General features: G+C 44.0%; 1 protein-coding gene and 1 long non-coding RNA gene across 2 annotated transcripts; one reads left to right on the forward strand and one right to left on the reverse strand.

Annotated features, from left to right (window-relative positions):
* Positions 1–7965: 7965 nt before the first annotated feature.
* LOC109900080 (delta-like protein D) lies at positions 7966–15358 on the reverse strand. Its single transcript, XM_020495802.2, has 11 exons — positions 14818–15358; positions 14403–14693; positions 13094–13154; positions 12739–12996; positions 11145–11205; positions 10895–11025; positions 10483–10652; positions 10082–10298; positions 9131–9962; positions 8894–9020; positions 7966–8771 (listed from the first exon to the last, which is right to left on the reverse strand). The coding sequence occupies exons 1-11, from the start codon at positions 14869–14871 to the stop codon at positions 8766–8768; spliced, it is 2208 nt and encodes a 735-aa protein (XP_020351391.1). The 5' UTR covers positions 14872–15358; the 3' UTR covers positions 7966–8765.
* A 5734-nt stretch (positions 15359–21092) lies between these two features.
* On the forward strand, positions 21093–23072 carry LOC116376128 (uncharacterized). Its single transcript, XR_004211514.1, has 3 exons — positions 21093–21199; positions 21389–21480; positions 21854–23072. It is a non-coding gene; the product is annotated as an uncharacterized LOC116376128 (long non-coding RNA).
* Positions 23073–25286: the final 2214 nt, after the last annotated feature.

Consider the following 25286-nt stretch of genomic DNA (forward strand, 5'->3'; position numbering starts at 1 on the left):
CACTCCCTTTGGTTCCTTCCCCAGTCGTTATTTTTTCGGTTTCGGCTTACTGTCTGTGCGTTGCTTGTGTTTTGTTCATTAAATTATTTACTCCCTGAACTTGCTTCCTGACTCCCAGCGCACATCGTTACAGAATAGCGCCTCACCAAAGGGAAGCATCAGGGGGTCCGTTTTTTATCTTTTTGTGTTGGAGGTGATGTCTGGTCCAACCCTCAGCGGGATCGATAGGCTCCCATGCCTCAGCTGTTGAACAGGTTCCCGTGCATCGACCGAGGCAACCGGGGAGGTCTCAGCCGGCTCATCAGGTTCTCACGCCTCAGCCAGTTCATCAGGTTTCTGCACCTCAATGGAAGTGACCGGTCCGCTCTGGATCCCCGGGATCGTCCCTTTGGTCAGTGTCCTGCAGCAGGAGCCGCACGTCAGGGCAAGGGTACTGTCACATGTGCTCCCTCTCTGGCCTCTAGGACACCAGGCTGCTCGTTATGGCGCAAACCTGTCACCATCGTTACGCGCACCTGCGCCTCGTCAGACTCACCTGGACTCCATCACTTCCCTGATAACTTTCCCTATATATGTCATTCCCTTTGGTTCCTTCCCCAGGCGTTCCAATTTCCTGTCTTTGTGTTGTTCGTGTTTTGTTCATTTGTTAATTAAATTATGCACTCCCAGAACTTGCTTTCCGACTCCCAGTGCACTCGCTACAGCAGTTTTGCAACAGAAAACAATACAGAAAACAATACACACACACACATTTGGCATCCCACCATATTCCAAACATATAGCAAATCCTAAGGATGAATGCACTACCAATAGCTGAAAATCTGAATGTTACACAAGAAGTATGCATTACACCCATTACATTGTGGGAATTGCATTGCAAATGCATTTATAAGCATGAATAGGTATGTAAATGGTTATTTTGTAACTATGTAATGCATTACAGACAGATTTATAGTGCTTGTACATTTATACAGGCTGTTAGATTACAGACGTGGGGTACAACATTTTAAATTTAGGAAACAGAACATTTAGCAAGAGAATGAATCTTTAGTCAAAAACAAAACTTAATTTTAAACATTTTGAATATTAAGATCTCAATGTTATAGTTTAGTGTAATTCCAAACATAAATGCAAGTAAATCAGACTTTTTGACAATCCTTTATTTCATGCTTATCAAAGCGTTTCAAAGTTCTTCATTCAAAACACTCTGGCATATTGGCATTAATCGGTGACCTTTGTTTGATTATTGACACAAAACTGGAGAAAAAAAATACACTGCTCAAAAAAATAAAGGGAACACTTTAACAACACAATGTACCTCCAAGTCAATCACACTTCTGTGAAATCAAACTGTCCACTTAGGAAGCAACACTGATTGACAATACATTTCACATGCTGTTGTGCAAATGGAATAGACAACAGGTGGAAATTATAGGCAATTAGCAAGACACCCCCAATAAAGGAGTGGTTCTGCAGATGGTGACCACAGACCACTTCTCAGTTCCTATGCTTCCTGGCTGATGTTTTGGTCACTTTTGAATGCTGGCGGTGCTTTCACTCTAGTGGTAGCATGAGATGGAGTCTACAACCCACACAGTGGCTCAGGTAGTGCAGCTCATCCAGGATGGCACATCAATGCGAGCTGTGGCATTGTTTGCTGTGTCTGTCAGCGTAGTGTCCAGAGCATGGAGGCACTACCAGGAGACAGGCCAGTACATCAGGAGATGTGGAGGAGGCCGTAGGAGGGCAACAACCCAGCAGCAGGACCGCTACCTCCGCCTTTGTGCAAGGAGGAGCAGGAGGAGCACTGCCAGAGCCCTGCAAAATGACCTCCAGCAGGCCACAAATGTGCATGTGTCTGCTCAAACGGTCAGAAACAGACTCCATGAGCATGGTATAAGGGCCCGACATCCACAGGTGGGGGTTGTGCTTACAGCCCAACACCGTGCAGGACGGTTGGCATTTGCCAGAGAACACCAAGATTGGCAAATTCGCCACTGGCGCCCTGTGCTCTTCACAGATGAAAGCAGGGTCACGCTGAGCAAATCAAATCAAAAATCAAATCAAATGTATTTGTCACATACACATGGTTAGCAGATGTTAATGCGAGTGTAGCGAAATGCTTGTGCTTCTAGTTCCAACAATGCAGTAATAACCAACAGTAATCTAGCTAACAATTCCAAAACTACTACCTTATAGACACAAGTGTAAGGGGATAAAGAATATGTACATAAAGATATATGAGTGAGTGATGGTACAGAGCGGCATAGGCAAGATACAGCAGATGGTATTGAGTGCAGTATATACAGTGCCTTGCGAAAGTATTCGGGCCCCTTGAACTTTGCGACCTTTTGCCACATTTCAGGCTTCAAACATAAAGATATAAAACTGTATTTTTTTTGTGAAGAATCAACAACAAGTGGGACACAATCATGAAGTGGAATGACATTTATTGGATATTTCAAACTTTATGGAAGAGTGGCAAGAAGAAAGCCATTTCTTAAAGATATCCATAAAAAGTGTCGTTTAAAGTTTGCCACAAGCCACCTGGGAGACACACCAAACATGTGGAAGAAGGTGCTCTGGTCAGATGAAACCAAAATTGAACTTTTTGGCAACAATGCAAAACGTTATGTTTGGCGTAAAAGCAACACAGCTCATCACCCTGAACACTTCATCCCCACTGTCAAACATGGTGGTGGCAGCATCATGGTTTGGGCCTGCTTTTCTTCAGCAGGGACAGGGAAGATGGTTAAAATTGATGGGAAGATGGATGGTGCCAGATACAGGACCATTCTGGAAGAAAACCTGATGGAGTCTGCAAAAGACCTGAGACTGGGACGGAGATTTGTCTTCCAACAAGACAATGATCCAAAACATAAAGCAAAATCTACAATGGAATGGTTCAAAAATAAACATATCCAGGTGTTAGAATGACCAAGTCAAAGTCAAATCCAATCGAGAATCTGTGGAAAGAACTGAAAACTGCTGTTCACAAATGCTCTCCATCCAACCTCACTGAGCTCGAGCTGTTTTGCAAGGAGGAATGGGAAAAAATTGTAGTCTCTCGATGTGCAAAACTGATAGACATACCCCAAGCGACTTACAGCTGTAATCGCAGCAAAAGGTGGCGCTACAAAGTATTAACTTAAGGGGGCTGAATAATTTTGCACGCCCAATTTTTCAGTTTTTGATTTGTTAAAAAAGTTTGAAATATCCAATAAATGTCGTTCCACTTCATGATTGTGTCCCACTTGTTGTTGATTCTTCACAAAAAAATACAGTTTGATATCTTTATGTTTGAAGCCTGAAATGTGGCAAAAGGTCGCAAAGTTCAAGAGGGCCGAATACTTTCGCAAGGCACTGTACATATGAGATGAGCATGTAAACAAAGTGGCATAGTTAAAGTGGCTAGTGATACATGTATTACATAAAGATGCAGTAGATGATATAGAGTACAGTATATACCCTACATTATTCATCTCATATGTATATGTATGTAAACATTATATTAGGTAGCATTGTTTAAAGTGGCTAGTGATATATTTTACATAATTTCCCATCAATTCCCATTATTAAAGTGGCTGGAGTTGAGTCAGTGTTTTGACAGCAGACACTCAATGTTAGTGGTGGCTGTTTAACAGTCTGATGGCCTTGAGATAGAAGCTGTTTTTCAGTCTCTTGGTCCCAGCTTTGATGCACCTGTACTGACCTCGCCTTCTGGATGATAGCGGGGTGAACAGGCAGTGGCTCGGGTGGTTGTTGTCCTTGATGATCTTTATGGCCTTCCTGTGACATTGGGTGGTGTAGGTGTCCTGGAGGGCAGGTAGTTTGCCCCCGGTGATGCGTTGTGCAGACCTCACTACCCTCTGGAGAGCCTTACGGTTGTGGGCGGAGCAGTTGCCGTACCAGGCGGTGATACAGCCCGACAGGATTCTCTCGATTGTGCATCTGTAGAAGTTTGTGAGTGCTTTTGGTGACAAGCCGAATTTCTTCAGCCTCCTGAGGTTGAAGAGGCGCTGCTGCGCCTTCTTCACGATGCTGTCTGTGTGGGTGGACCAATTCAGCACGTGACAGACGTGACAGAGTCTGGAGACGCCGAGGAGAACGTTCTGCTGCCTGCAACATCCTCCAGCATGACCGGTTTGGCGGTGGGTCAGTCATGGTGTGGGGTGGCATTTCTTAGGGAGCCGCACAGCCCTCCATGTGCTCGCCAGAGGTAGCCTGACTGCCATTAGGTACCGAGATGAGATCCTCAGACCCCTTGTGAGACCATATGCTGGTGCGGTTGGCCCTGGGTTCCTCCTAATGCAAGACCTCATGTGGCTGGAGTGTGTCAGCAGTTCCTGCAAGAGGAAAGCATTGATGCTATGGACTGGCCCGCCCGTTCCCCAGACCTGAATCCAATTGAGCACATCTGGGACATCATGTCTCGCTCCATCCACCAATGCCACATTGCACCACAGACTGTCCAGGAGTTGGCGGATGCTTTGGTCCAGGTCTGGGAGGAGATCCCTCAGGAAGCCATCCGCCACCTCATCAGGAGCATGCCCAGACGTTGTAGGGAGTTCATACAGGCATGTGGAGGCCACACACACTACTGAGTCTCATTTAGACTTGTTTTAAGGACATTACATCAAAGTTGGATCAGCCTGTAGTGTGGTTTTCCACTTTAATTTTGAGTGTGACTCCAAATTATTTACCTGTCTCCTGGTATTTTCCAACTCAGCGAAAAGCCATTGTGTGACTGAAAAAGGTTAAGTTAAAAGCTAAGCATGGTATGTGAAAACAACTGTCCAACAAATACTTTTCACTGGTCCCTATTGGAGCCACTTTATTCACGCTGCATTTACAGGGCAATCAGTCCAACTGCTCCTCTCTGGCTGGCTGTAAAACAAAGTTACTTTCAGTTGAAAACAAAAAGGGCACATGGAAGCGGCTGGAACTTTTTACCAATGCAAGGAGATTTTATCTTATAAAGCACAAAGAAGACCCTCCATTTTGTATTTTAAAGCATATTCCAGGGAAGAGTATAGTGTAATATTTACACTTTCAGTATTCTTAGAAGTTTAACTGCTGCAATTGTCCTTCTTTCTCTCATTTGGACCTCATTCCAGACAGCAACATCCCTTTTTTATGTAAAAATAAGGAGACAAAATGGACTATAAAGTGAGTTGTCAAAAAGACGGCTATCATACATTACCAATAACCTGATAATAAGTGTATAAGTGTATAAGGCAGGTCTGGTCGGTGAATATTTGTTATGCCACATCATTAGCATGGTCAGAACACTAGGTTGACTTTCCTCATCCATGATTAAAGTTGCTCACAGCTGTTTTATTCAAGAGCCTGTTTATCATTTCAGTGAGCAACCTGAGTGTACACATTCAACTACCCCTATATACCCCTGCCCCTTCTGGTCAGAATAATAAACCTATATACCCCTGCCCCTTTTGGTCAGAATATGAAACCTATATACCCCTGCCCCTTCTGGTCAGAATATGAAACCTATATACCCCTGCCCCTTCTGGTCAGAATATGAAACCTAAAAACTCCTGCTGCAGTCAAATCTTTGATCAGATGGCGAAATAGAGGAGCACATTTTTTTTTTCTAAAATAATTAATCTTTATAGTAAACACAGATAAATAGTTGTGTAAATAAGAACATAAAAAAAGTTTTAACAATATATCAGCTAACTGATACATTTCTAAGGTATCTTACTGTAGCATTTTTACAGATGGATGCTATTTATCAAATAGAAAACGGAGCATGATCTAGCTCAGCATTCTATGAACATAAACATGACAACTCTGGATCAGCATTCTATGAATGTAAACATAATCTGGATCAGCATTCTATGAATGTAAACATAATCTGGATCAGCATTCTATGAATGTAAACATAATCTGGATCAGCATTCTAAACTCAGCAAAAAAAAGAAATGTCCTCTCACTGTCTCAACTGCTTTTATTTTCAGCAAACTTAACATGTGTAAATATTTGTATGAACATAACAAGATTCAACAACTGAGACATAAAGTGAACAAGTTCCACAGACATGTGACTAACAGAAATGTAATAATGTTTCCCTGAACAAAGGGGGGGGGGGGGGGGTTGTTAGTTGTTACCCCATTCTAGCACCAAGGCACCTGCAAGTTCCCGGACATTTCTGGAGGGAATGGCCCTAGCCCTCACCCTCCGATGCAACAGGTCCCAGACGTGCTCAATGGGATTGAGATCCGGGCTCTTCAGTGGCCATGGCAGAACACTGACATTCCTGTCTTGCAGGAAATCACGCACAGAATGAGCAGTATGGCTGGTGGAATTGTCATACTGGAGGGTCATGTCAGGATGAGCCTGCAGGAAGGGTACCACATGAGGGAAGAGGATGTCTTCCCTGTTACGCACAGCATTGAAATTGCCTGCAATGACAACAAGCTCAGTCCGATGATGCTGTGACACATCACCCCAGACCATGATGGACCCTTCACCTCCAAATCGATCCCGCTCCAGAGTACAGGCCTCGGTGTAACGCTCATTCCTTCGACGATCAACGCGAATCTGACCATCAGCCCTGGTGAGACACAACCGTGACTTGTCAGTGAAGAGTACTTTTTTGCCAGTCCTGTCTGGTCCAGCGACAGTGGGTTTGTGCCCATAGGCGACGTTGTTGCCGGTGATGTCTGGTGAGGACCTGCCTTACAACAGGTTTACAAGCCCTCAGTCCAGCCTCTCTCAGCCTATTGCGGACAGTCTGAGCACAGATGGAGGGATTGTGCGTTCCTGATGTAACTTGAGCAGTTGTTGTTGCCATCCTGTACCTGTCCCGCAGTTGTGATTTTCAGATGTACCGATCCTGTGCAGGTGTTGTTACATGTGGTCTGCAACTGCGAGGACGATCAGCTGTCCGTCCTGTCTCCCTGTAGCGCTGTCTTAGGCGTCTCACAGTACGGATATCGCAATTTATTGCCCTGGCCACATCTGCAGTCCTCATGCCTCCTTGCAGCATGCCTAAGGCACGTTCATGCAGACGAGCAGGGACCCTGGGCATCTTTCTTTTGGTGTTTTTCAGAGTCAGTAGAAAGGCCTCTTTAGTGTCCTATGTTTTCATACCTGTGACCTTAATTGCCTACCGTCTGTAAGCTGTTAGTGTCTTAACGACTGTTCCACAGGTGCATGTTCATTAATTGTTTATGGTTCAATGAACTATGGGAACTAAGTATGGGAAACAGTGTTTAAACCCTTTACAATGAAGATATGTGAAGTTAATTGGATTTTTAAGAATTATCTTTGAAAAACAGGGTCCTGAAAAAGGGACATTTCCTTTTTTGCTGAGTTTATGAACATAAATATGACAACTCTGGATCAGCATTCTATGAACATTAATGTAACAACTCTGGATGCTTGGCTCTGTTGTGCTTCTACAGTGGTACAGTATAATGCATTTGCCTCATGCACCCCACCTCTGGAATGGGGTGTCTCTCCATCTGGACAGCTGCAGGTCAATGTGTTATTCAGTGTAGTTTTCAGCTGTCCACTTCTTACTCAATGCTTCAAAGAGTGATTATGAAGACAGTCGTACTGTACATATGGTAAGGATGTTTGTTTTTCCTGCTTTCGTTTTGGTTTCTAACCATTTGTCGTGCTGGTTTTGGATTCTCATTGAGTAAGGACCAAATTAGTATTTGATGAGTACGAAGTGCAAGTTGCTTGTAGGCTACCATCTAGCCTTACTAAATGACATTGACTAAGGTTTTTAAAAAGTTGGAAAACACTGACCAGATTATTTTCCAGGGGTGGAAATTTTCCAGAAGGTTCTTTCTTCCTAAAAATAAATTGCCATCAAGATGAGGGTAGTAATTTGTGATTACTGGTTTTGCCTTTGTGTCAGTTAGTGAGGTCCCTCAGGGAGACAGTTGCATCAGGCCAAGAATTCTCAGTTTGCAGTAAGACTACATACAGAACTTAGGGTGAAACATTGCATGCATTTATATCAAAGAGAAATCACTCTAATATTCAATGTTGGATGTTTTGCGTGACATGTTATGTAGGTGGATAATCACAAAATATGCTATTATTTCATACATTATTTATTTTTGAAAAATATTTAGTTGATTTTCTTAATGGGCAACAGTGATAAAACAATTCCAATAGCTTCTGTACAATGCTTCTTAAATACATTTTTGTTGGAAAACAAAGTCACATTGACCTGAACTGCCTTATATACATTAGACATAAATTATATCAAAATGAAATCTACAAATGCACAAACAAATGGAACACATAACAATTAAATTAAAAGAATACATCTTTGAAAAAACAACAGTATGTTTACAAATTTAAAGGCAGTATTTTCCCCATCTTAAAACTAATTCAGAAGACTGCCTCAAAGGCTTTACAAATACACTGCAGTCGGTGCATACTCATTATACACAGTAATTAACTCAAATGTGTATGTTTAAATACATATTAAAAAGCAACCCTCCATAGTGCAATGAGGTACAACTGTCAGTGCAACAAATCCATATTACGCACGTTCCTGGGAAACATAAGTTGTGAGAGCACGGACCAGTGTGGTCCAACATCCTTTATCTGCAGCCACTGAGCTTACTTCAGTTGAGAACCAGCTCATTCTGAATATCACTGTCAATGTCTTAGTCTCACAGCAGCAGTCACACGAAGGGAAACCTTCCCCCTGGGTTTGAGCAGCATTCACCAGAGTAAAACCTCCAGTAGAGAAGACGAGCTACAGCTCAGCTGTGGTGTTACACCTGGGGAAGACAAGAGGCATAGATGCTTTAGTTTCAGAGTATTTGGCTATTCGCAAACCAGTGAAAACTAAATATGCAAACTGCAAAGAGATATCAGCAGTGAAAGAGGGAAATCAACTCACCTCAGTTGCAATGATACATTCATCTTTCTCGTCTGATATGACGTAGACTGACTGGTACTTTGTGTCATTGCACATCGATGCTTCGTTGCATGTCGACTCCTCTGGACGTTTCTTTTCTGAGGCGTCACTGAGAACACAAGAAATATAAATACATTAACATCAACATTCACTCGTCAGACAAGCATGACTACTCCCATATGTGGCACATCATTTATATCCAAATGTGTAGATATTCACCTCCTTAAACGTTTTCTGTGTTTCTCTTCAAACTCACTGGCAGAACAAAAAGATTCAGAACCATTTGATTCGGAACAGTTTGCTTCACTCTTTTCTTGGTCCTCTTTCAACACATCTTCTGGCTTCAGCTCATGCACCAGATTATAATCCGTTGACGAGCATCGGGACTTGTGGCCATTCTGCTCTCCTCCAGCATTGTCCGAGTGAAAGTCCACTTTCTTATTGGTGTTCTTGACCCCTGTCGTGCCGATCACGCTGACAGATAGGTCCTTGTCAGGCCGTTGACAGTTGTTGGCCAGGTTGTTCATGGTCTCACTCTCACTGTGGGTGTCTCCCTGCTGACTCCTCTGCTGCACCTTGACCCGGATGTAAACCACCAGCACGGCACAGGCCACCAGCAGCAGCAGCGCCAGGATAATCCCAGCACACACTGCGGTCCAGGGGAATGTGCCTTGGTCCTCTTCATCAGAGTATCTCTTACCAGCTCCTTCCACCCCGGGTTGGCCCTGGGGGTGCTCCGGCAGGAGGAACTGGCAGTTATGGCCGCCGTAGCCTGGCACACAGGCGCACACATATCGATTATACCTCTCGTGGCAGGTGGCTCCGTTGTGGCAGGGATTGTGCTCACATTTTCTGATGGTCGAGCTGCAGTTCTTGCCGGTGTATCCAGGTTGGCAGGTGCAGGTGTAATCGTTCATGCCATCCAAGCATGTGCCACCGTTCTGGCAGGGGTAGTTGGCGCACTCGTCAATGTTGTCCTCGCAGTTGGCTCCGGAGAAGCCCTCAGGGCACTGGCACATGTAGGAGTTCACAAGGTCCATACACTGGGCACCTGGAGACATTAAAAAGACATGTTAAACCATCTGTTCCAGTATTCATTCATGTCCTCAGACTTTCAATATAAAGGTTAAACATGTAAACACAGTATTGGAGAACTTTGTTTCAGCTTACCGTTGGAGCATGGGTTGGAGGTGCAGTGGTCGATCTTCTTCTCACAGTTGAATCCGGCATAGCCAAGAGGACACTGGCAGTAGTATCCTCCCTCTGGGTTGTCAGCACAGCGTCCGCCATTAAAGCAAGGCCCATCGGCACAGGTCATGGCACTGAGCTCACAGCTGTTGCCATAGAAGCCTGGGGGGCAGGCACATGTGTATGTGTTTTCTAAATCCTGTCAGAGGCGAGACAAAGCACTTGCTAAGCAAAAGGTACAACTCCTTAATGACTTGTTATTAATTTGTTATGCTACATTCACCATGAGGAATGCCTGCCAGCTTCACACACTATGTGACACTATCACTGAGAAATAATTTATAATGTAACTAATGAGGGGCAGCTCAGAGAAAAATACTTACAGTGCAGCTTCCCCCATTTTGGCAGGGGTTGTCGGAACATTCATTAACCTCAATCTCACAGCTGGCCCCAGAGAAGCCGGGTTTACAGGAGCAGGTGTAGCTACCCTGGCCAGTATTGGTACAAGTGGCTCCATTCATGCAGGGCTTGTGGTGTGTGCAGTAGTTGAGATCTGAAACAGACAATGGCACATGTGGATTAGTCTTCTGAGAGTTAATGTACAGTGATATCCAGGATGTTTTTATGACTTGTTTTAAGGCCAAGATGTGCCCTATTCTCTGAACCTGATTGGTATGGTGGTAGATAACATAGTAGGGATACTGTATGTCATCTCAACACCAGCACAGTCTGGATCTGGTGGAGAAGGACAGATGAGCACTAGTCAGTTGCATATGGGAGATAAAGAGAACTCACCTTGGTTGCAGAAGAGGCCACCCCACCCCTCCAGGCAGCTACACTGCCACGGCTGCTGGCAGGTGCCATGAAGACACCCTGGATAGCGGATGCAGTCATCACAGTAACGCCCACTGAAGCCAACTCTACACCTGTAACCCCACACAATGCTCATGGTTAGATATCTGGCATATATGAAACTATACCAAACGGTGATCCTGTTGACTGGTGTTAAACCCAGAGAGAAGATGGACAAATCACTGGGACTTACTTGCATTCACCAGGCTTGTCACAGAACCCGTGCTCCTCGCCACAACCAGGAAGACAGATTGCTGCAATGAGATAGACCATCACAAGTGAATCACGGGAATCTAACTCATTGGAACATGTGTTTATACCAGCAGAGCTTATTTTCAGATGGGCCCTTTCAGTAAACACTGGTTCATTAATTTCAGTGGGCTGGTGGCCCCATTAGCCGTTACCTAGAAAATATGCCCCACTTGTCACCAGGGGGACCAACATTCTGCTTAACACAGTTTTTTCCTATACAAAGGCTTATTTTTGAGCTAACTATGGGTCAGAAGCGTTATGGTTAACCATAACTATGGGACAGAAGGGTTAAGGTTAACCATAACTATGGGACAGAAGGGTTAGGGTTAACCATAACTATGGGACAGAAGGGTTAGGGTTAACCATAACTATGGGACAGAAGGGTTAGGGTTAACCATAACTATGGGACAGAAGGGTTAGGGTTAACCATAACTATGGGACAGAAGGGTTAGGGTTAACCATAACTATGGGACAGAAGGGTTAGGGTTAACCATAACTATGGGACAGAAGGGTTAGGGTTAACCATAACTATGGGACAGAAGGGTTAGGGTTAACCATAACTATGGGACAGAAGGGTTAGGGTTAACCATAACTATGGGACAGAAGGGTTAGGGTTAACTATAACCAGGGGTCAGTAGTCCCTTTTTTCTTTCTGCTTATACAGCCCCTTCCCTTAATGTCCCTGAGTCTGTGCAGATACAATGTGGACAGCCGGTGTACGTGGTACCAGTGCAGGACAGCCGGTGTACGTGGTGCCAGTACAGGACAGCCAGTGCAGGACAGCCAGTGTACGTGGTGCCAGTGTACGTGGTACCAGTGCAGGACAGCCAGTGTACGTGGTGCCAGTGCAGGACAGCCAGTGTACGTGGTGCCAGTTGAGGACAGCCAGTGTACATGGTGCCAGTGCAGGACAGCCAGTGTACGTGGTGCCAGTGCAGGACAGCCGGTGTACGTGGTGCCAGTGCAGGACAGCCAGTGTACATGGTGCCAGTGCAGGACAGCCAGTGTACGTGGTGCCAGTGCAGGACAGCCGGTGTACGTGGTGCCAGTGCAGGACAGCCAGTGTACGTGGTGCCAGTGCAGGACAGCCAGTGTACGTGGTGCCAGTGCAGGACAGCCAATGTACGTGGTGCCAGTGCAGGACAGCCAGTGTACGTGGTGCCAGTGCAGGACAGCCAGTGTACGTGGTGCCAGTGCAGGACAGCCGGTGTACATTGTCTACTCTCACTCAGCAGCTGCCCGCTTCCAACAATACCTCACTAAGCCAATCAACGACAAGTGCACTGCCAAGTAGCCAATCAGGCATTACATTTAATCTATGGCTTGCGTGTGAATATTCTGCTAACTTCTCTTATTTAAATTAGCCTAAACAGTGCAACACACATTTTTGATAAGTGAAACTATTTGGTAATAACGCACGATTTATTCTGACTAATGACTGCAAATGAACCACATTCATACTTTTGGAAAAGAAAAACAGAACAACAAAAGTTAGTATGGGCAAAGCAGAAGTAAGGAGGATGCAGCCTACTTACGGTCTGTGCAGTAGGTTCCCTTCCATCCTGAGTTGCAGATGATCTCGCCACGGTCCCCACAGGTGAAGTGACCGAAGGCATCATCTCGTGGACGGCAGAAAACAGAACAACCCTCCCCGTAGTAATGCTCATCACAAACAAATCGGTAGGAGTACTTCAGCTCTGTTCTTCCACTAGTCTGTAAATCAGAGGACCACTTATCGCCCACTGTCAGATGCTTCTGAGTGGTGAAGCGACTGATCAGACCTTCAGGGTTATCTGAAAATTGTGAATACAGGAATTAGTACTTATATCCCTATAAATATTTACAATTAATCGTTTTGTTTGGTGACCTGTTGCCCTGTATCGAATTTACCTGTTGAGAGATCATCGTCAGAATCCGTGTGTAGGGCCTCAATGATGAGAGAGAATGTCCCCTGTTGAAAAAAAAGAAGAAACAATTATAATAATGAACAACTGTGCCAACGGGTTAGAAGGTGCTGAGGCCCCACAGGGCTGTTAGGCCTGATAGAGGTGAGCCACCGTTAGGCCTGATAGAGGTGAGCCACCGTTAGGCCTGATAGAGGTGAGCCACCGTTAGGCCTGATAGAGGTGAGCCACCGTTAGGCCTGATAGAGGTGAGCCACCGTTAGGCCTGATAGAGGTGAGCCACCGTTAGGCCTGATAGAGGTGAGCCACCGTTAGGCCTGATAGAGGTGAGCCACCGTTAGGCCTGATAGAGGTGAGCCACCGTTAGGCCTGATAGAGGTGAGCCACCGTTAGGCCTGATAGAGGTGAGCCACCGTTAGGCCTGATAGAGGTGAGCCACCGTTAGGCCTGATAGAGGTGAGCCACCGTTAGGCCTGATAGAGGTGAGCCACCGTTAGGCCTGATAGAGGTGAGCCACCGTTAGGCCTGATAGAGGTGAGCCACCGTTAGGCTTCTGTTAGGCCTGATAGAGGTGAGCCACTGTTAGGCTTCTGTTAGGCCTGATAGAGGTGAGCCACTGTTAGGCTTCTGTTAGGCCTGATAGAGGTGAGCCACCGTTAGGCCTGAGAGGTGAGCCACCGTTAGGCCTGAGAGGTGAGCCACCGTTAGGCCTGAGAGGTGAGCCACCGTTAGGCCTGAGAGGTGAGCCACCGTTAGGCCTGAGAGGTGAGCCACCGTTAGGCCTGAGAGGTGAGCCACCGTTAGGCCTGAGAGGTGAGCCACCGTTAGGCCTGAGAGGTGAGCCACCGTTAGGCTTCTGTTAGGCCTGATAGAGGTGAGCCACCGTTAGGCTTCTGTTAGGCCTGATAGAGGTGAGCCACCGTTAGGCTTCTGTTAGGCCTGATAGAGGTGAGCCACCGTTAGGCTTCTGTTAGGCCTGATAGAGGTGAGCCACCGTTAGGCTTCTGTTAGGCCTGATAGAGGTGAGCCACCTTTAAGCTTCAAACTTATATTCCACCACTTCCCCATTTACTCGAAGTTGCATGCAGAGATGCCAATTATACTCCCAACTATGAGGATGTGAAGTTTCCCACCCTGATAGCATTTGTTTAACGTGCCTTAGTCCACCTCCTGTCCTGGGATATGCTACATTTCACTATGACCATTAATGACATTGTCAAAGCCCCATAAGTGGTGAACCTTGAGCATGCTGACCATGATTGTATAATTTGACAAAGCTGTGTTTAAATACTCACCGGCCACGTGAATCCAAAAGAAAACGGAATAGGGTTGGCGAATGCTTCTGCAGTTGTTTCAGGCACTTGGAAGGAGTTTGATCCGAGGACAGGAGTCATCGCACCACCATAGGTACAAGGGGGTTCCGGTGATACATTAACTTGATAATGCTTCAAGCAGATTCTAAAAAACGTTTTGCATTCACACTTCTGAATCACAGAGGCTCCTTTGCAGCAGTTTGTATTGCCTGTCACTCCTTTCTTGTTGAGAAACTCCTGCAACTTCAACTCGAAAACCCCTGAACAAAAACCCTGTGAAAACACAATTAAAATATGAAGGTTGTATTCTATTATGTTTTTGATATGTAGCCTACACATGACTAATGAATACACTTAAATTACAAATCAATTCAAAAGAGAGTCAAATTCGCAATACCTGGCATATCAAAACACAAAGGATGACAGCTATCACAAGCGACTGGCGTCCCATTGTGCTGAGGATATTCAATAAATAGTCAAATGTCCACGAGACAGGGCAATTGATGTATAACCCAGCTCAGAAAATCATCGAGAAAGTTATTTTCCGTAATCAAAAGTCCCACTTAAAAATCCGTACGGTCTACAGACGTCTTGAATGGAACTGTTTATCTCGATGCTTCTCAGTGTGACTTCATGAACAAAGTTTACAATACAAGGTAATCCTCAGCAGTGGTGCGGGTGACAAAAAATCCCAACGAAAAAATGGGGAATGAACTCGAAATTCCGTGCCAAGGTGTTAATACCAATCCAGTTATTAGATATTGCAGTTCAGCACAGCTTCAGACTTGAGGGTGCAAATGAGACAACACAGTTTTAAGGCTGCTTGTGTTTTGTTTATTTCCCCTTGATTGACAATGATTAAAAAAATGTACTGATCCAAAACACTTCCCCAAGGCTTTCTCGGATCTTCGCCCTTTGTAACTATGCGTGTGTCTGACGTCCCGGCCAGCCTGCCGCCAGTTATATACAGACTGCGCTGCTACGGTAATGAGATGCAAATGAGCTAGTCTACTCCCCAATCTGTCTCGAGCTGTCACAAAGGGACACTTTTCAAAACCTCCCTCTCAAAATATCGCCAAATGGTCATTGAGCTGTAAAATGTACAACCCTTCCCCATGGCACAAAACAAAACATTTTCATTTAGATTCCAACCAAATGTTCACGTCAAGAATCATTTACATCTCTCTCTGATATAAACCTCAAATTACATCACATAACATATCCGCATTGTAAAACCCATGTAGGCCACGGAACGCTCCAAATAGGCCTTCATCTTCCACGCATTCTTCAATGTAAAACTATTTTTCATTCTTTAGCTTTTCAACATCACCCTTTTCTCCTAAACGTAACTTTTTTTTTCATGTTTTTTAATTGTTAAAGTGTGCCCACATAAACTGTTTATTCACACAATAACAATTAATGTATTTAATCACAATATAAAAAGAACGGTCAACATGAATTTACATTTAATCAAAATGGAAAATCAATAACTTAGAAATAGGTTTTCACATAGCTCTTGGAAAATCTTGCCAAAAACCAAAGGATATTCTCTTGATATAATTCAATGAAATCTACAAAAACATGTACTTTTATTTTTTAAATTATGAGTTTTGACAACATCAACAGGTCAAGTGGATGCTTTTTTAATTGTTTTTTTTACAACTGTAAATATTGTGTTGACTTTAGGCATATATGTATAGATTTAACATTTTACATTCTTGTACGCTGAGCAGTAAAAACTGAGCTGGTGGGTCGTTCGCATGGCTGTCATTAAGGCACTTTGTTATTGTGCGGACCGAGGGAAAGAATACGTTTCTTCTTTGTTGCTCTCAGCTGTATGGTAATTCAGGCAGCAGCACCTGCTCTCTCCACAATGTACTAGGGAGAAAGTGCTCCCCTCGGCGCACGCTGCCGTCCCTACAACAATGTCCTCAGTTTAAAGAAAAACGCGTTGTTTGCTATTCCAGAAAAAAAGTCAAGTCTTTTGGTTATTTCAATATTAGCCAACAACAGAGATTTTTAAACTAGCCTATAACATTTGGTAAACTGTACAATCTTTTTCATTTGTGAAACTTTTAAAAACATATTTGTGTCCTGTGAAAGAGGACATCATTTGTGCTGGTGGTTCTAAGCTGATTGCTCTGCCTCTCTGGTGACACTGAGACTGTCTGTCTGTGTGTGTGTGTGTATGTGTGTGTGTGAGGGTGGGTCGGGTGGTCTTAATTAGGACGCTAATTGAAACGGAATTTCATTTTTTGGCGGGTGGCAACAACGACATTTGAATTTTTGAGCGGCGTTCCAAAGCAAGACAAGCATTGATCCCATGCGCAATTACGCAACGTTTTTCCTCGTGTGTTGTAGTCTACTCTTGGGTTTACTAAAACATTGTGTGTAGTCGATGTAATGTCTGAGTGATGTTTTTATGTTTAGAATCATTATAATGGTCAAGATATGACGCTTCCAAATGTGGAATAGCCTTTGTACCCAAAGGAAAAGGCGGAGAGAGAACATTTCAACACTATGACTAATACCATTATGCATGTGTTTACATGGACATATGTATTCGAAGATCCGTGTTGTATTTAACCAGTTGATTCTTCAGTACACTCAATGCAGTAATCCGAAGGATGTGGCTCTATGTTCTTACAGGCTTTTGCTCTGTACGTAATTCCGCGTGCTTGAGGTTTACGCGATCACCTCTTCTCCCAACCCTTCTATCAACATATAGGCAGGTCTACGCTGCACTATCAGGCATTTATTTTATTGACATGGCATTCATTTGTCGATTATGGCAGCAAAGCATAACTGAAAGGCATTGTGAAATCATTCAGAATCATGATCATTACACGATTTATTTTCAAACGAAATGTATGGCTCGAGATTCTGTCTTGGCTAAATCAAGCATAAAGCTTCTTCTTCGAACTCCCCCTTCATTCTGAAGGTGGACTATGGGGAGACTGTTTAACTTAAGTGTTTCTATAAGGGGCTGTTGTACTTTAACTCCTGCCCACCAGTAGCTCCATTGAACAAAAGAGAGACTCGAGGTCTGACTATTCATCTTTTCTTTGCGCTTTAATTTTCATTGATTTTGAATACAAGGGGAAGCCCTTGGGGATTTTATCTGAAGGACACGACACGCCTTTAGACGCGGACAGCCTCCCAAGCCAACCATCTGCTCCACACCAAATGGCGTTTTCCCCCCAACCTCAGCTGCATGTCTCTGCGTTTCTGTACATATTGCACAAATTGGACTGGAAGCATGTTAAAGAGACTGCAACGGTATGATGCTGACCATATGGTTAGGGATTTAAGTTCAAAATGTACGTTTTTCGGATAGATTGCTCGTGGGAAACATAAACACTGTGAACGTCACACCATAACGACCAGATAGATAGCAACTCAGGCGTATAGCCTACGTTACCATTCACTAAAATTCTACCTAATTTTAAGTAGCCTACCGCGGTATGCGCAATTGTTCATTTGGATCAATATTCAAAGTCATCAATATTATGACCTGCTGTTACAACTGTCTTGAATAAATATGTTATTAGTTGAAAAACAGACACCAGTGAACATAACGTACATGTCTAACTTGTTGCTTTGCCAAATAGACACGCAGGCCATCGTTTCCCTCAGTGATATAACTGGACGAGTTCAGACAGAGGACGGAGCTTGTTTAGCGCGCTGAATCTCCACGCACATTTATTTTAGGACAATGAGTTTCTCGTCGGCATCCTGTGTGATGCTGCAAAGTAATTGTGCTGATTACAATTATAAAGAATCTGTCGCGTGGCTTAAATGCCTGCCTCCAGATGATGGATATCAGCAGTGCTGCCTCACCACATGACGACAGAAACTCGATAGCAAATCATCTTCTCGCTTTGGCCCTGCCCCTATTTTAATGACAATACCCGTGTGATTACCTGTGATCCTATGAACGAGACGAGATTCATTTGTCTTCAAGAAGTCCGATTACTCCGGCCAGCTGCTCTGTGAGTGAACAAGGACCCATTTCAAAGAGGCCGTTCTTTGTGCCCTGTATGTTGTTGGGGTCAAGGGGGGATATTGGAGTAACTTTGCGTGTGTGTGCGCGTATTTGTGTGCATTCTTCAGGACGGGGTTTTACTGCTGAGCCTCTAGAATTCTTTAGCAGAGTGGAAGGCAGTCGCGTGCTTTATGGAGAACATCTGCTTCTGTTTTGGGTGTCTTTTTCCTTGTGTGTCAAGCTTGGGTCCTAAAGGGGGTTGGAAAATATCAATAAAAAGTTATAGGTGATCAAACGGCAATAACAAGAAGAAGGCCATATGCTTACATAACCTATAGGCATAATGTTCTACGAAAATCCCTGATTCATTGGATTAGACCCATAGCCTAAGGTAGGCTGGAAAAGGTCTAATTCACTCCATTAAATTAGCAGGAAAGATTGTTGAGAATAATTTTGTATGCTCCAGCCTTTTTTGATTCGGAGTAGCTGCTGAGGGGAATTCTTTGGAACCCTCTTCCCAATAACTAAAGGTCTGAAGTGTCTGGAATGTGCCAGATTGCTTTAGCACAGATTGCTTTAGCACAGATTGCTTTAGCACAGATTGCTTTAGCACAGATTGGCAGATTCTTGTCATGTAAGAGCTTTTACTTTTTTTACCCCCATTAAACCACCTTCACTATTTCACCTTGGGGATGAGCTCCAGTGCTAAGATACCATCAGACCGTCATTATGAGCCCCTCACCCCCAATTCCAGAGCAAGGCAATCTGAATTACGCCACAACGCCATCCCACTGAATGGAGGATTTAACGGGGCGGTGCCCCTTTAGAATGGCTCCCCAGGTCCCTGGGAGCATCTGCCCAGAGATGACCAGATGTAGGCACCTGTGGTGACAGCCTGCATATGCTCCAACCCATTCACACTTTTCTAGTCATGGCCACAATAGAAGATTAAGCTTTGTGTGCACAGTATTATAACTCCTGGATCATCTATTTCTCAACAGCAGTAGGATGAAATCTACTTTTTATTAGGCTTAGTTAACCAACTTCACTATTGAACTCTTTCTCTAACTTTATTTTAAAACGTTAAACAAATTATTAGGGTATGAAGTGTGACAACTTTTGGGCTATTTAGCAGCCAACCCGAGTCATAGCCTAGTCCCTAGGCGTAGTCCGTATTATTAAACAGTTCAATCATTCTGTTGCATTAGCTAGAATACGTCTCCCTGAAAAGCATGGCCAGAGAGTCACACTCAGTGCGCTTTGAAACTATTTTTCTGAATATTCTGTGAGCATTATACCTATTTAGTCAGTTATTAATTCACTTACATGACATACATTGACTGGTATGAGCCAGTGTATTGTATTGCTCCTAGCCACTATTTAAAACATATTTCATTTGTCTTTGTATGAGTTGGTATAAAAGGCTTGCAGTATTTCATGGAGAAATGTTGTCCAGAAACCTGTGGACCTCAGGGAGATGGCATTGCAGCATGTGTGTGTGCAGGACAGCACACAGGGCAGCAGCACCACTCCTCCTACACTGGTGGTGGATGGCATGGCCTGTCTGCGGGACTGGTATGGTGGCCAATGGAAAGAGTTAATGCATTGCCTGGAGGAGTTTGTGGGTGCCTTCACGAATGCAGGTATCTGACTTGTGTTTTTCTTTGATTGGGTAGTGGAAGAAGGCAAACAGGCAGAGTTGGTGAAACAGCAATTGAGGGTCAACGAGAAGGTTGCCAGGGTGTTCCACCATTTAAAGTGCCATCATCAACAGCCTGGCCGGTAGCTGAACGCCTCCCCTCAGGGCTGGCCACCTTATCTCGCTTTGCACTCAAGTCTCTAGGCCAGGAAACCTGGTTCTCTGCCCGCGAGGACGACTATGAGATCGCCAGCTTTGCCCTCCGTCACAACTGTATGGCATCCTGGGATGACACAGACTTCATAATCTTTGGCTCAGTTCCCTATCTGTCTGTGAGTCAGCTGAGTCTAGACACCATGACCACATGCTGATTTCCAGAGACAAACTGTCCCACGCCCTCCAGCTCCCTCTGCTCGTGTGTCTCCTTTGTAACGATGAGAGCAGTAGATGCAGCGGCCACGTAGTGATGCACTGGCAGCTCACAGGACATCCACAGCCTCCACAAGGTTAGAAAATGTATGCTGTATCAGATTCTATCAGTAACAACAATCTGTCCAGAGTGGGAACCCATGGTGTTAACTCTCTGCCTCTAACAGAATGAGAGGTTCTGGACAAAGGAATACAGTACTATCTACTTCCTGGTCAAAAGCTACTATGGGACATTAGTGACACCTCTCCTCGTAGAGGTATCTGAAGAAGAGCTGCTTGTGTCTTTACAGCAGCTTTTCCCAAACTCGGTCCTCAGGACCCCAAGAGTTGTACGTTTCATTTTTTGCCCTAACACTACATAGCTGATTCAAATGATCAAAGCTCGATGATTAGTTGATTATTACAAGCAACTGTGTAGTGCTAGGGCAAAAACCAAAATGTGCACCCCTGTCCCCCAGTTTGGGAAACCCTGCCTTACGTCCTCCAAGGAAGAAACAGATGTAGATTGTTTCAGTTTAATAAACTAGTAACATAATCAAACAGGTTTCACTATGAAGTAAACAGAAATACAATGTACATCTTTGGATACATTTCTTGCCATTTTTATCATGCATCTTTTCTCAGCAGTGGTGGATGGGCCCAAACAGTGAGGGAATAGCTTGTCTTTCCTGGAAACCCACTGAAGGAGCCCAAATTAGTATCTCCCTTGCCGCTGGAATGCCGCTGGTATGTTGTGAATTCTTAACATTAATTTAACAACGTGGAATAGGCGATTTCATATTGATGCAAAGTGCTGTCGATGGATTTCACCTTGAATTAATATTTTCCTTGCCAATGTGGAAAATCAGATTAAGATTTTATGGTCTGGGAAGGACTCTGAAATGATATGCCTCCACATCTCCACTTTCTTGGCAGCATTTGAGTTGGATTCATTCTCAGTGGAACATGGTCGCCTGGAAGGCTCTCTGATGGCTGTGCTATGCCTTGCGACCTACACTGCCATGCAGGTGATTAAATACTATGTTTTAATGTATTGTTTTTGTCTGGTTGTCTGGTTATTTAGAAACACCTGTACTTCAGCCTCTCGTCTAAGTAGAGTGTTATCATGGCTGAACAACATAGAAGCAGTTTCCCCTCTGGGGTTTTACAATGTTGTCGTTGGTCTTGCTCTTATTATTGACCTGTATTATGACAAGAGGACTGGCATTATTAAAATGTATCAAATTAACACTGGAGTGATAGATGTGCAGATGATGATGTGCAAATAGAAATACTGGTGTGCAAAAGAGCGCCGACGGAGAAGGGCGATATCTTATGAGTTCCATCCTAACTTCGCTATATAGTGACTTGTATCATGTTCATCTTCATTTGTTTTTACAGAAAGGTAATACTATTATCACATATGACCGCCAAGCACTTCTGGACATCAGATCGACACTTACAAACCTCGATTTCCACTTCAAACGCGACTCAGCTGTTCCACTGTTCATTCCGGACCATATTCATTTGTTCCATGGCTACCTAAACAGTGCAGGCGTGGACGCGGGAGACAAGGTGGAGTCCTGGTAAAATTGAAAGAGAAAACCGAATGACTCACTCCTCCATTCTATTGATAAATGTCCAGTCACTCGATAATAAGATGGATGAGCTTAGTTCGAGGGTCTCCTATTAGAGAGACTTGAAAAACTGCAATATATTATGTCTTACTGAAACATGGCTGGATGATGATGCTATGCACATAGTTCTCTGTGGATTCTCCATGCAGTGGCAGAATCATACTGCGGCTTCGGGGAAGTCAAAAGGACGTGGAGTGTGTTTTTTCATAAATAACAACTGGTGTGCTGCTTCAAGTGTGAAGGAAATCTCAAGCTTTTGCTCACCTTATATAGAATACCTCATGGTAAGCTGCAGACCATCTCATCTCTAATTATCTCAGCTGTCTACATCCCTTCACAAGCCAACACCACTCTGGCACTTAAGGAACTGTATCGGGCTATAAACAAACAACTAACCGCTCACCCAGAGGCAGCGTTTCTGGTGGGCAGAGACTTTAACGCAGAGCGACATAAAACCCGTCCTACCTCCGTCCTGACATATTGCCAAGGCTGGTTGGTTGGGTTGAGAACAGGAACATCCCCCAAGTCATCCAGGAGCATCCTACGAGCTCCATTCACCAGGGAAGGGGAGCCCCCTTTGGGGAGGGATTCCTGCGACACTTCCACCAGACCAGAGCGGCATCCGGCTACTTGGGTAGAAGAAAAAGAAAAACCAGGCTGGTGTGGATTCCCCAGCAGCTTGTGTAGGTTCGCTACTTGTTTTCTAAGAGTAGCCGCTTCGCCCCTGTAGTCCTCTGCAAGCAAACAGTTGCTACATTGAAAGTCAGAGTGGTCCACATTGTCCCGGAATAAAGCTAAGTTAATACAGCTCCTGCAGCATTGAGAACATTCAATAGCAACCTCCATTTGAGCCTGTCAGCTAGGCTAGCTGGGTTTCCGTGTTTCTCTCTTTACATGGAATCTGCGGGAACCCAGGACAGATAGTAGAGTTCACAGTCACTGAGCCCAACTGTTACGCAGGATCCAAAATTTAAATTAAAACACTGTCAAAAACAATAAACCGATAAACCGAGGTCTCTCGTTTAGTGTTCCGATGCTCGTTGTATGTTTATTTAAAAAATATATATTTCACCTTTATTTAACCCGGTAGGCCAGTTGAGAACAAGTTCTAATTTCAACTGTGACCTGGCCAAGATAAAGCAAAGCAGTGCGACACAAACAACAACACAGAGTTACACATGGGATAAACAAACGTACAGTCAATAACACAATAGAAAAAGGTTTATATACAGTGTGTGCAAATGGCGTGAGGTGGTAAGGCAATAAATATGAGTAAGTAATTAAAATGTATCAAATTAACACTGGAGTGATAGATGTGCAGATGATGATGTGCAAATAGAAATAATGGTGTTCAGAAGAGCAAAAAGTAAATAAAAACAATATGGGGATGCGGTAGGTAGATTGGATGGGCCATTTACAGATGGGCTGTGTACAGCTGCAGTATGTGGCAGGGCTTGCAGACAATAACGGATTACAAAGGGAAACCCAGCCATAGAAATGCAAATTAATTACTTAAAAATCATACAATGTGATTTTCTGGATTTTTGTTTTAGATTCCGTCTCTCACAGTTGAAGTGTACCTATGATAAAAATTACAGACCTCTACATGCTTTGTAAGTAGGAAAACCTGCAAAATCGGCAGTGTATCAAATACTTGTTCTCCCCACTGTACACACCATATACACACTCACTCCCACACAAAACCCTCACACATTCACATATACTACAAACATAGCACACACATGCATACCGACACAACACAAACACAAACACATACACATACACACACACTTTTACACTCATCATTTGCTGCTGCTACGCTGTTCTTTATTTTACTCTTATTATTATCTATCCTGATGCCTCGTCACTTTACCCTGCCTTCATGTACATATCTACCTCAAATACCTTATTATTATTATTATCTATCCTGATGCCTCGTCACTTTACCCTGCCTTCATGTACATATCTACCTCAAATACCTTATTATTATTATTATCTATCCTGATGCCTAGTCACTTTACCCTGCCTTCATGTACATATCTACCTCAAATACCTTATTATTATTATTATTATTATTATTATCTATCCTGATGCCTCGTCACTTTACCCTGCCTTCATGTACATATCTACCTCAAATACCTTATTATTATCTATCCTGATTCCTAGTCACTTTACCCTGCGTTCATGTACATATCTACCTCAAATACCTCGTACCTCATTGATATGGCACTTGTCCTCCCTGTATATTGCCTCACATTGATCTGATACTGGTATTCCCTGTATGTAGCTCCACATTGATCTGCATTGTTGGTTAAGGGCTCGTAAGAAAGCATTTCACAGTAAAGTCTACACCAGTTGTATTCGGAGCATGTGACAAATAATATTTTGATTTCATTTGAGGTCATTTACCCCTGATGCTCTGACTGAACCTCGATGGCTCCTTTTCTCCGTGGTTCTCTCTTCGACAATGAAGCTACAGAATTTTCACAAAAGTATGTGGACACCCCTTCAAAATAGTGGATTCTGCTATTTCAGCTATTTCCATTGCTGACAGGTGTATAACATCGAGCACACAGCCATGCAATCTCCATAGACAAACATTACTGCATTACTGCATTACTGCATTACTGAAGAGCTCAGTGACTTTGAACGTGGCACCATTATATGATGCCACCTTTCTAACAAGTCAGTCTGTCAAATGTCTGCCCAGCTAGAGCTGCCCCTGTCAACTGTAAGTGCTGTTATTGTGAAGTGGAAACGTCTAGGAGCAACAATGGCTCAGCCACGAAGTTAGGCCACACAAGATTTTAAAAATCGTCTGTCCTCGGTTGCAACACTCAGGACCGAGTTCCAAACTGCCTTTGGAAGCAACGTCAGCACAATAACTGTTTGTCGGGAGCTTCATGAAATGGGTTTCCATGGCCGAACAGCCGCACACAGCCTAAGATCACCATGTGCAATGCCAAGTATTGACTGGAGTGGTGTAAAGCTCACCGCCATTGGAATCTGGAGCAGTGGAAACGCGTTCTCTGGGGTGATGAATCACACTTCACCATGTGGAAGTCCGAGGGACAAATCTGGGTTTGGCAGATGATAGGAGAACGCTACCTGCCACAAATGCATAGTGCCAACTGTAAAGTTTGGTGGAGATTGAATCATGTTCAGGGTAATGTTGCCATTACCCTTAGACTGGAACA

This window comes from Oncorhynchus kisutch, linkage group LG11, assembly GCF_002021735.2.
Source record: "Oncorhynchus kisutch isolate 150728-3 linkage group LG11, Okis_V2, whole genome shotgun sequence".
NCBI classification, from domain to species: Eukaryota; Metazoa; Chordata; class Actinopteri; order Salmoniformes; family Salmonidae; genus Oncorhynchus; species Oncorhynchus kisutch.